Source organism: Mytilus edulis, chromosome 4 (genome assembly GCF_963676685.1).
Source record: "Mytilus edulis chromosome 4, xbMytEdul2.2, whole genome shotgun sequence".
Lineage (NCBI taxonomy): Eukaryota > Metazoa > Mollusca > Bivalvia > Mytilida > Mytilidae > Mytilus > Mytilus edulis.
In genome coordinates, this window is record NC_092347.1 from 8,540,859 (window position 1) to 8,554,157 (window position 13,299).

A 13,299-nucleotide genomic window follows, 5' to 3' on the forward strand; every position below is an offset into this window, starting at 1 on the left:
ATCAATCTAGCAACGCTCATTCTCATAAATTTGAAGCTTAGGATGTATGAATACTTCTACATTACCAAACTGGACCTAATAAACTTGTTATACATTATGACTGTCATTACCGAATTCACTGAAATATATAATAAGGTCTTCGAAAATAGTGGAATAAATTACTTTTGGAGTGTCAAGAACTCGTTGGAAGTACTTGATAAATTGCATGCTTATATTGGTGATTTTGAATCTGTTCAAAGTTTTGATTTTTCTACCCTGTATACCACATTGCCTCACATTCTCATTAAGAAAAAATTCACACACCTAATTAAATGGGCATTCAAAAAATCAGAATGTGAATATATATGTTCAAACTCTTTTAGGTCATTTTTTAGTAGCAATAAACAAAAAAACTATGTTAATTTGACATGCTTTGATACTTTATATGCCCTTGAATTTTTACTAGATAACATTTTTGTTCGCTTTGGGGATTCCGTATATCGTCAGATTATCGGAATTCCAATGGGGACTAACTGTGCACCACTTATTGCGGACCTGTTTTTGTATTGTTATGAGTTACAATTTATGACAAAAATAAGCAAAGACCCATCGAAACAACATCTGATAAACAAATTTAATAATACTTTTAGATATTTGGATGGTATTTTGGCTCCCAATAATGACGACTTCAGTATGTATATTAATGAAATTTATCCTGTTGAACTTACTTTAAATAAAGCTTATACTAACAATGACCACTGCCCTATTCTCGATCTTGATATCTATATCACTAATGGAAAGCTGAATACTAAAATTTATGATAAAAGGGATGATTTTTCATTTCCTATCGTTAATTATCCGTTTTTAGATGGTGACGTTCCCTTGTCACCATCTTACGGTGTTGATATATCTCAACTTGTACGATTCACTCGTGTATGTAACAATGTTTTAGATTTTAACGAAAGAAATTTATGTATTACTTAAAAATTATTACACCAGGGTTTTCGATATCACAAACTAGTCAAAACATTTACTAAATTTTATCATCGGTATAAAGACATCATTCGTAAATATAGCTCAACATGCAGACTTCTAATACGTTCAGGTATTTCACATCCAATTTTTTATGGAAATATTCTTTATAAAGCACAAAGGTGTCAGTATTCACCTCAGAAACTTACAAAACCTTTGAATAGACTTATTAAGAAGGGATATAATTACGATACTGTTGTCAAGTCATTAAAAAATGCATATATTGGCGTTAATATTGAGTCACTGATAAGGTCTTTGCATTGGAACTAAACACATTTATTCTAAAAACAGCTGTTGGCATGACACGGGTTATGTTCTTCTCATACGGGAAGGATTGTGCCTGATGTTCATATGATGAAATCATAATCTTTCAGTCAGTTTAATTGAAGTCTGGAGCTGGCATGTCAGTTAACTGCTAGTAGTCTGTTGTTATTTATGTATTATTGTCATTTTGTTTATTTTCTTTGGTTACATCTTCTGCCATCATACTCGGACTTCTCTTGAACTGAATTTTAATGTGCGTATTGTTATGCGTTTACTTTTCTACATTGGTTAGAGGTATAGGGGGAGGGTTGAGATCTCACAAACATGTTTAACCCCGCCGCATTTTTGTGCCTGTCCCAAGTCAGGAGCCTCTGGCCTTTGTTAGTCTTGTATTATTTCAATTTTAGTTTCTTGTGTACAATTTGGAAATTAGTATGGCGCTCATTATCACTGAACTAGTATATATTTGTTTAGGGGCCAGCTGAAGGACGCCTCCGGGTGCGGGAATTTCTCGCTACATTGAAGACCTGTTGGTGACCCTCTGCTGTTGTTTTTTATTTGGTCGGGTTGTTGTCTCTTTGACACATTTCCCATTTCCATTCTCAATTTTATTCCATTCTCAATTTTACAGTTTACAAGAGACACCTGCACTATCTTTGTACTTTATTTCAGGAATCTTCATTATCTACCTAAACTACAAGAATTTCGGGATTCCTTCTTTTATAATAATATAGTTTACATTCTCGCGGCACATGTAGCTGAGAAGAGAGCTAATAAAACATGGGAACAATTAATGAAGGAGGAGTTCCTAGTTCCATTGAACATGACGTCAACAGTGATATTAGATGAAAGACATAGCGAAACACTGGCTGTTCCCTATATTGTTGACAAAACTGGCAAGCTCTACAAATCGGACGAAAGACTCTATAGGTATATCATGCATATTAATAATAGTAACCAAACATTAAGAAAATTACGATGTATGATAAGTGCAGTAATTTGGCCCCTGTGTATGCAAAAAAATGAATAACAATATCTGGGGCAAAAATGAACATAAACAGTTACTGAAGTTTTATATTATGTTGAAATGAACTTATTTTTCAAGATTATGCAGGAAATCGAATATAAATGATACTATGAATAAATCATAAACGGGTGTCTATACGGAAAATCGTAATTTTCTGACTCTACTTAGAATGATTTAAATATGAGCGCAAGTGAGAACATGTAAAATATTTTACATATGGTATGTATCATACAGTATTGGCATTATATACAAATTTCATAGATGTTCTCAACTGCGCTCATATCAAAATCTTAAAAAAATATCATGTACAGTCGTTGAATTTTGCGTGCGGTTTATTTATGTCTGACAACTTCCGGTTTCAGTTGCCAGGGAAGCTGGATAGCATCAAAGTCAACAAACTACGCTGTTGTGATAACTATATGATTATAGAATGGTAAATGTTATACTTATTCATGCAAAAACAGAGATATATCATAAATCTCATGTGGGAAAATGCACGGGTTCCATAAAAAGTCCCAAGAAGAAACAAAAGAAATCATAAAATAAATTCACAAAAAAGAGCAGACGTCACATGTTAGCTCACTGTATTACAAAGCATACATTATAATAAGATCTGTAAATGTGATTGTTGTATGTCAAAAACTGATATATATTACAAATATTACTTGAGATAATGCATAGGTTCCATAAATACTTCCAAACCAAAGAAGTATAAATTCACAAAAACTCGGGGTCACCGCCGTTCATTCTCAGCTGTCAGAGGCTGAAGGTGGCACGGTAGTATTTCCTGGCCCATAGGGATAATGATAGCCTTTTTAGAATTTTCACCACTTTCTAACACTGCAAAAAAATCTACATTCACACTTAACTGAAGTACTTTCATTTTACTATTCAGAAATGAATTTGAATATGTATCATGACCGTTTACTTTTTTTGCTATTTTTAGAAACCTAAGGCCACTAGTAATTTTAGGTCTTTTATGGTGCAGTGAATACAAAATTTAAAAAAATTCTCAAAAATTCATTTTCATCTGTATGTAAAATTATTTCATATTTTTCTACACCTGATTCATCCCTCAGTTTGGGAAAGTATGTTCAGTTGATACTGTATTTTTTGTCCAATCACACTGTTTAGATACATTTACCTAAGTAGGGTACACAAAAGAGCAACCTAAATTCTGGAATGCAAATACTACCGTGCCACCTTAACTAAGACATAACAAACTTGAAACCAGTCATGACACCTATGATGCATAGACTTCTTACTTTGGAACATATTGCAATAAAGAATACTAGTCTGCACTCATTTCTTATAAAATAAAATGAAACATTACATCCCTACCCCATCTGGCAGATTTTCACTTTTTTTCATCTTACCATTTTTACTTAAGAAGTGAACAAAACCCAAATATATGATGTTTCAAATCAACACAGAAGTCAAACATGGTGATTTAGGAGGAATTATTGGATTGCCAACTCTGTTTATGGTTAATCTGAGCAAAAGAAACAGTTTAATCACCAAATCATGAAAACTGATATTAAAGTCCATTCCACATTTTACAGCATGCCTTACATTACTTTAAACATTTTCAGATTATGAGGGCAATACAACAAGAGTCTTTAGATTGCCGTTAACTATTATTCCGTAACCTGTTTGACAATACATGTACTAGAATACATCTCTAAGTTGACTGTTTGTCTATTTCTCATGTATGCATTAAGTTAAATTATGTCCCCTTACATAATCAATTTGCATTTATTGTGCTTTTCACTGTCAGAAAATCTTAACAACTAATGGTATTTGCATGGAAAATGAATAAACCATTTAATCTTGCTGATATAGCATCATAAATACATTCTTTGTCAAAAATAATGTCTATTCAATGTACAGAAACCCCTATTTCTATCTCTATTTCATACCAATATGAGAGCTAAATGAATAAGTAAGGACCCCTTAACCACTTACTGGTTCCCCAAAAGCTCCTACTGGTGTCATGTAACTTCAGAACTACTAATTAAACCTTAAGAAAGCTAGTATAGCTGTACTTATGTTGAAAAAAATAAGAAATTATGCAATTTATTTATTTCGGTGAAAATAATAGGATGAACATGCAACCGTAGAATGTCGCGTCTCAAATTTCAGTGGTTGCACATGTGTCAGACACTGCGAAAAGTTAAAGCGAGCATTTATAATTAAAAATGTATTGCAAGTTACATAAAAATAATGAAGTTCTACTTTCTATGAAAATTTTTACATTATTACCTACAGATCAGGCAAAATTTGCTGAATCAGCAATTTTTACTCTCAGGGGTGGAATTTAAGGCTTGTTTTATCATAGTTGCCCTTAATCAACTTTTTATTGATAAACTTACAAATTGCATAGGTAAAAAAAGTTCCTTCATTGATTTAGTGTAAAAATATATATTCCCCTTAAGGTGGCACGGTAGTATTTCCTGGCCCATAGGGATAATGATAGCCTTTTTAGAATTTTCACCACTTTCTAACACTGCAAAAAAATCTACATTCACACTTAACTGAAGTACTTTCATTTTACTATTCAGAAATGAATTTGAATATGTATCATGACCGTTTACTTTTTTTGCTATTTTTAGAAACCTAAGGCCACTAGTAATTTTAGGTCTTTTATGGTGCAGTGAATACAAAATTTAAAAAAATTCTCAAAAATTCATTTTCATCTGTATGTAAAATTATTTCATATTTTTCTACACCTGATTCATCCCTCAGTTTGGGAAAGTATGTTCAGTTGATACTGTATTTTTTGTCCAATCACACTGTTTAGATACATTTACCTAAGTAGGGTACACAAAAGAGCAACCTAAATTCTGGAATGCAAATACTACCGTGCCACCTTAACTAAGACATAACAAACTTGAAACCAGTCATGACACCTATGATGCATAGACTTCTTACTTTGGAACATATTGCAATAAAGAATACTAGTCTGCACTCATTTCTTATAAAATAAAATGAAACATTACATCCCTACCCCATCTGGCAGATTTTCACTTTTTTTCATCTTACCATTTTTACTTAAGAAGTGAACAAAACCCAAATATATGATGTTTCAAATCAACACAGAAGTCAAACATGGTGATTTAGGAGGAATTATTGGATTGCCAACTCTGTTTATGGTTAATCTGAGCAAAAGAAACAGTTTAATCACCAAATCATGAAAACTGATATTAAAGTCCATTCCACATTTTACAGCATGCCTTACATTACTTTAAACATTTTCAGATTATGAGGGCAATACAACAAGAGTCTTTAGATTGCCGTTAACTATTATTCCGTAACCTGTTTGACAATACATGTACTAGAATACATCTCTAAGTTGACTGTTTGTCTATTTCTCATGTATGCATTAAGTTAAATTATGTCCCCTTACATAATCAATTTGCATTTATTGTGCTTTTCACTGTCAGAAAATCTTAACAACTAATGGTATTTGCATGGAAAATGAATAAACCATTTAATCTTGCTGATATAGCATCATAAATACATTCTTTGTCAAAAATAATGTCTATTCAATGTACAGAAACCCCTATTTCTATCTCTATTTCATACCAATATGAGAGCTAAATGAATAAGTAAGGACCCCTTAACCACTTACTGGTTCCCCAAAAGCTCCTACTGGTGTCATGTAACTTCAGAACTACTAATTAAACCTTAAGAAAGCTAGTATAGCTGTACTTATGTTGAAAAAAATAAGAAATTATGCAATTTATTTATTTCGGTGAAAATAATAGGATGAACATGCAACCGTAGAATGTCGCGTCTCAAATTTCAGTGGTTGCACATGTGTCAGACACTGCGAAAAGTTAAAGCGAGCATTTATAATTAAAAATGTATTGCAAGTTACATAAAAATAATGAAGTTCTACTTTCTATGAAAATTTTTACATTATTACCTACAGATCAGGCAAAATTTGCTGAATCAGCAATTTTTACTCTCAGGGGTGGAATTTAAGGCTTGTTTTATCATAGTTGCCCTTAATCAACTTTTTATTGATAAACTTACAAATTGCATAGGTAAAAAAAGTTCCTTCATTGATTTAGTGTAAAAATATATATTCCCCTTAAGGTGGCACGGTAGTATTTCCTGGCCCATAGGGATAATGATAGCCTTTTTAGAATTTTCACCACTTTCTAACACTGCAAAAAAATCTACATTCACACTTAACTGAAGTACTTTCATTTTACTATTCAGAAATGAATTTGAATATGTATCATGACCGTTTACTTTTTTTGCTATTTTTAGAAACCTAAGGCCACTAGTAATTTTAGGTCTTTTATGGTGCAGTGAATACAAAATTTAAAAAAATTCTCAAAAATTCATTTTCATCTGTATGTAAAATTATTTCATATTTTTCTACACCTGATTCATCCCTCAGTTTGGGAAAGTATGTTCAGTTGATACTGTATTTTTTGTCCAATCACACTGTTTAGATACATTTACCTAAGTAGGGTACACAAAAGAGCAACCTAAATTCTGGAATGCAAATACTACCGTGCCACCTTAACTAAGACATAACAAACTTGAAACCAGTCATGACACATATGATGCATAGACTTCTTACTTTGGAACATATTGCAATAAAGAATACTAGTCTGCACTCATTTCTTATAAAATAAAATGAAACATTACATCCCTACCCCATCTGGCAGATTTTCACTTTTTTTCATCTTACCATTTTTACTTAAGAAGTGAACAAAACCCAAATATATGATGTTTCAAATCAACACAGAAGTCAAACATGGTGATTTAGGAGGAATTATTGGATTGCCAACTCTGTTTATGGTTAATCTGAGCAAAAGAAACAGTTTAATCACCAAATCATGAAAACTGATATTAAAGTCCATTCCACATTTTACAGCATGCCTTACATTACTTTAAACATTTTCAGATTATGAGGGCAATACAACAAGAGTCTTTAGATTGCCGTTAACTATTATTCCGTAACCTGTTTGACAATACATGTACTAGAATACATCTCTAAGTTGACTGTTTGTCTATTTCTCATGTATGCATTAAGTTAAATTATGTCCCCTTACATAATCAATTTGCATTTATTGTGCTTTTCACTGTCAGAAAATCTTAACAACTAATGGTATTTGCATGGAAAATGAATAAACCATTTAATCTTGCTGATATAGCATCATAAATACATTCTTTGTCAAAAATAATGTCTATTCAATGTACAGAAACCCCTATTTCTATCTCTATTTCATACCAATATGAGAGCTAAATGAATAAGTAAGGACCCCTTAACCACTTACTGGTTCCCCAAAAGCTCCTACTGGTGTCATGTAACTTCAGAACTACTAATTAAACCTTAAGAAAGCTAGTATAGCTGTACTTATGTTGAAAAAAATAAGAAATTATGCAATTTATTTATTTCGGTGAAAATAATAGGATGAACATGCAACCGTAGAATGTCGCGTCTCAAATTTCAGTGGTTGCACATGTGTCAGACACTGCGAAAAGTTAAAGCGAGCATTTATAATTAAAAATGTATTGCAAGTTACATAAAAATAATGAAGTTCTACTTTCTATGAAAATTTTTACATTATTACCTACAGATCAGGCAAAATTTGCTGAATCAGCAATTTTTACTCTCAGGGGTGGAATTTAAGGCTTGTTTTATCATAGTTGCCCTTAATCAACTTTTTATTGATAAACTTACAAATTGCATAGGTAAAAAAAGTTCCTTCATTGATTTAGTGTAAAAATATATATTCCCCTTAAGGTGGCACGGTAGTATTTCCTGGCCCATAGGGATAATGATAGCCTTTTTAGAATTTTCACCACTTTCTAACACTGCAAAAAAATCTACATTCACACTTAACTGAAGTACTTTCATTTTACTATTCAGAAATGAATTTGAATATGTATCATGACCGTTTACTTTTTTTGCTATTTTTAGAAACCTAAGGCCACTAGTAATTTTAGGTCTTTTATGGTGCAGTGAATACAAAATTTAAAAAAATTCTCAAAAATTCATTTTCATCTGTATGTAAAATTATTTCATATTTTTCTACACCTGATTCATCCCTCAGTTTGGGAAAGTATGTTCAGTTGATACTGTATTTTTTGTCCAATCACACTGTTTAGATACATTTACCTAAGTAGGGTACACAAAAGAGCAACCTAAATTCTGGAATGCAAATACTACCGTGCCACCTTAACTAAGACATAACAAACTTGAAACCAGTCATGACACCTATGATGCATAGACTTCTTACTTTGGAACATATTGCAATAAAGAATACTAGTCTGCACTCATTTCTTATAAAATAAAATGAAACATTACATCCCTACCCCATCTGGCAGATTTTCACTTTTTTTCATCTTACCATTTTTACTTAAGAAGTGAACAAAACCCAAATATATGATGTTTCAAATCAACACAGAAGTCAAACATGGTGATTTAGGAGGAATTATTGGATTGCCAACTCTGTTTATGGTTAATCTGAGCAAAAGAAACAGTTTAATCACCAAATCATGAAAACTGATATTAAAGTCCATTCCACATTTTACAGCATGCCTTACATTACTTTAAACATTTTCAGATTATGAGGGCAATACAACAAGAGTCTTTAGATTGCCGTTAACTATTATTCCGTAACCTGTTTGACAATACATGTACTAGAATACATCTCTAAGTTGACTGTTTGTCTATTTCTCATGTATGCATTAAGTTAAATTATGTCCCCTTACATAATCAATTTGCATTTATTGTGCTTTTCACTGTCAGAAAATCTTAACAACTAATGGTATTTGCATGGAAAATGAATAAACCATTTAATCTTGCTGATATAGCATCATAAATACATTCTTTGTCAAAAATAATGTCTATTCAATGTACAGAAACCCCTATTTCTATCTCTATTTCATACCAATATGAGAGCTAAATGAATAAGTAAGGACCCCTTAACCACTTACTGGTTCCCCAAAAGCTCCTACTGGTGTCATGTAACTTCAGAACTACTAATTAAACCTTAAGAAAGCTAGTATAGCTGTACTTATGTTGAAAAAAATAAGAAATTATGCAATTTATTTATTTCGGTGAAAATAATAGGATGAACATGCAACCGTAGAATGTCGCGTCTCAAATTTCAGTGGTTGCACATGTGTCAGACACTGCGAAAAGTTAAAGCGAGCATTTATAATTAAAAATGTATTGCAAGTTACATAAAAATAATGAAGTTCTACTTTTTATGAAAATTTTTACATTATTACCTACAGATCAGGCAAAATTTGCTGAATCAGCAATTTTTACTCTCAGGGGTGGAATTTAAGGCTTGTTTTATCATAGTTGCCCTTAATCAACTTTTTATTGATAAACTTACAAATTGCATAGGTAAAAAAAGTTCCTTCATTGATTTAGTGTAAAAATATATATTCCCCTTAAGGTGGCACGGTAGTATTTCCTGGCCCATAGGGATAATGATAGCCTTTTTAGAATTTTCACCACTTTCTAACACTGCAAAAAAATCTACATTCACACTTAACTGAAGTACTTTCATTTTACTATTCAGAAATGAATTTGAATATGTATCATGACCGTTTACTTTTTTTGCTATTTTTAGAAACCTAAGGCCACTAGTAATTTTAGGTCTTTTATGGTGCAGTGAATACAAAATTTAAAAAAATTCTCAAAAATTCATTTTCATCTGTATGTAAAATTATTTCATATTTTTCTACACCTGATTCATCCCTCAGTTTGGGAAAGTATGTTCAGTTGATACTGTATTTTTTGTCCAATCACACTGTTTAGATACATTTACCTAAGTAGGGTACACAAAAGAGCAACCTAAATTCTGGAATGCAAATACTACCGTGCCACCTTAACTAAGACATAACAAACTTGAAACCAGTCATGACACCTATGATGCATAGACTTCTTACTTTGGAACATATTGCAATAAAGAATACTAGTCTGCACTCATTTCTTATAAAATAAAATGAAACATTACATCCCTACCCCATCTGGCAGATTTTCACTTTTTTTCATCTTACCATTTTTACTTAAGAAGTGAACAAAACCCAAATATATGATGTTTCAAATCAACACAGAAGTCAAACATGGTGATTTAGGAGGAATTATTGGATTGCCAACTCTGTTTATGGTTAATCTGAGCAAAAGAAACAGTTTAATCACCAAATCATGAAAACTGATATTAAAGTCCATTCCACATTTTACAGCATGCCTTACATTACTTTAAACATTTTCAGATTATGAGGGCAATACAACAAGAGTCTTTAGATTGCCGTTAACTATTATTCCGTAACCTGTTTGACAATACATGTACTAGAATACATCTCTAAGTTGACTGTTTGTCTATTTCTCATGTATGCATTAAGTTAAATTATGTCCCCTTACATAATCAATTTGCATTTATTGTGCTTTTCACTGTCAGAAAATCTTAACAACTAATGGTATTTGCATGGAAAATGAATAAACCATTTAATCTTGCTGATATAGCATCATAAATACATTCTTTGTCAAAAATAATGTCTATTCAATGTACAGAAACCCCTATTTCTATCTCTATTTCATACCAATATGAGAGCTAAATGAATAAGTAAGGACCCCTTAACCACTTACTGGTTCCCCAAAAGCTCCTACTGGTGTCATGTAACTTCAGAACTACTAATTAAACCTTAAGAAAGCTAGTATAGCTGTACTTATGTTGAAAAAAATAAGAAATTATGCAATTTATTTATTTCGGTGAAAATAATAGGATGAACATGCAACCGTAGAATGTCGCGTCTCAAATTTCAGTGGTTGCACATGTGTCAGACACTGCGAAAAGTTAAAGCGAGCATTTATAATTAAAAATGTATTGCAAGTTACATAAAAATAATGAAGTTCTACTTTCTATGAAAATTTTTACATTATTACCTACAGATCAGGCAAAATTTGCTGAATCAGCAATTTTTACTCTCAGGGGTGGAATTTAAGGCTTGTTTTATCATAGTTGCCCTTAATCAACTTTTTATTGATAAACTTACAAATTGCATAGGTAAAAAACGTTCCTTCATTGATTTAGTGTAAAAATATATATTCCCCTTAAGGTGGCACGGTAGTATTTCCTGGCCCATAGGGATAATGATAGCCTTTTTAGAATTTTCACCACTTTCTAACACTGCAAAAAAATCTACATTCACACTTAACTGAAGTACTTTCATTTTACTATTCAGAAATGAATTTGAATATGTATCATGACCGTTTACTTTTTTTGCTATTTTTAGAAACCTAAGGCCACTAGTAATTTTAGGTCTTTTATGGTGCAGTGAATACAAAATTTAAAAAAATTCTCAAAAATTCATTTTCATCTGTATGTAAAATTATTTCATATTTTTCTACACCTGATTCATCCCTCAGTTTGGGAAAGTATGTTCAGTTGATACTGTATTTTTTGTCCAATCACACTGTTTAGATACATTTACCTAAGTAGGGTACACAAAAGAGCAACCTAAATTCTGGAATGCAAATACTACCGTGCCACCTTAACTAAGACATAACAAACTTGAAACCAGTCATGACACCTATGATGCATAGACTTCTTACTTTGGAACATATTGCAATAAAGAATACTAGTCTGCACTCATTTCTTATAAAATAAAATGAAACATTACATCCCTACCCCATCTGGCAGATTTTCACTTTTTTTCATCTTACCATTTTTACTTAAGAAGTGAACAAAACCCAAATATATGATGTTTCAAATCAACACAGAAGTCAAACATGGTGATTTAGGAGGAATTATTGGATTGCCAACTCTGTTTATGGTTAATCTGAGCAAAAGAAACAGTTTAATCACCAAATCATGAAAACTGATATTAAAGTCCATTCCACATTTTACAGCATGCCTTACATTACTTTAAACATTTTCAGATTATGAGGGCAATACAACAAGAGTCTTTAGATTGCCGTTAACTATTATTCCGTAACCTGTTTGACAATACATGTACTAGAATACATCTCTAAGTTGACTGTTTGTCTATTTCTCATGTATGCATTAAGTTAAATTATGTCCCCTTACATAATCAATTTGCATTTATTGTGCTTTTCACTGTCAGAAAATCTTAACAACTAATGGTATTTGCATGGAAAATGAATAAACCATTTAATCTTGCTGATATAGCATCATAAATACATTCTTTGTCAAAAATAATGTCTATTCAATGTACAGAAACCCCTATTTCTATCTCTATTTCATACCAATATGAGAGCTAAATGAATAAGTAAGGACCCCTTAACCACTTACTGGTTCCCCAAAAGCTCCTACTGGTGTCATGTAACTTCAGAACTACTAATTAAACCTTAAGAAAGCTAGTATAGCTGTACTTATGTTGAAAAAAATAAGAAATTATGCAATTTATTTATTTCGGTGAAAATAATAGGATGAACATGCAACCGTAGAATGTCGCGTCTCAAATTTCAGTGGTTGCACATGTGTCAGACACTGCGAAAAGTTAAAGCGAGCATTTATAATTAAAAATGTATTGCAAGTTACATAAAAATAATGAAGTTCTACTTTCTATGAAAATTTTTACATTATTACCTACAGATCAGGCAAAATTTGCTGAATCAGCAATTTTTACTCTCAGGGGTGGAATTTAAGGCTTGTTTTATCATAGTTGCCCTTAATCAACTTTTTATTGATAAACTTACAAATTGCATAGGTAAAAAAAGTTCCTTCATTGATTTAGTGTAAAAATATATATTCCCCTTAACTAAGACATAACAAACTTGAAACCAGTCATGACACCTATGATGCATAGACTTCTTACTTTGGAACATATTGCAATAAAGAATACTAGTCTGCACTCATTTCTTATAAAATAAAATGAAACATTACATCCCTACCCCATCTGGCAGATTTTCACTTTTTTTCATCTTACCATTTTTACTTAAGAAGTGAACAAAACCCAAATATATGATGTTTCAAATCAACACAGAAGTCAAA

At 31.7% G+C, this 13,299-nt stretch overlaps 1 protein-coding gene and 1 pseudogene across 1 annotated transcript in view; both read left to right on the forward strand.

Moving 5' to 3' along the window:
* The window catches only part of LOC139518862 (uncharacterized), an 80,123-nt gene that overhangs the window by 16,772 nt on the left and 50,052 nt on the right, over nucleotides 1-13,299 (forward strand). Inside the window, exon 4 of the mRNA XM_071310508.1 lies at nucleotides 1,948-2,205. Coding sequence (XP_071166609.1) covers nucleotides 1,948-2,205 — 258 coding nt within the window. The remainder of the gene's footprint in view (nucleotides 1-1,947; nucleotides 2,206-13,299) is intronic.
* LOC139518861 (uncharacterized) overlaps nucleotides 2,493-13,299 on the forward strand; it is a 55,646-nt pseudogene continuing 44,839 nt past the window's right edge.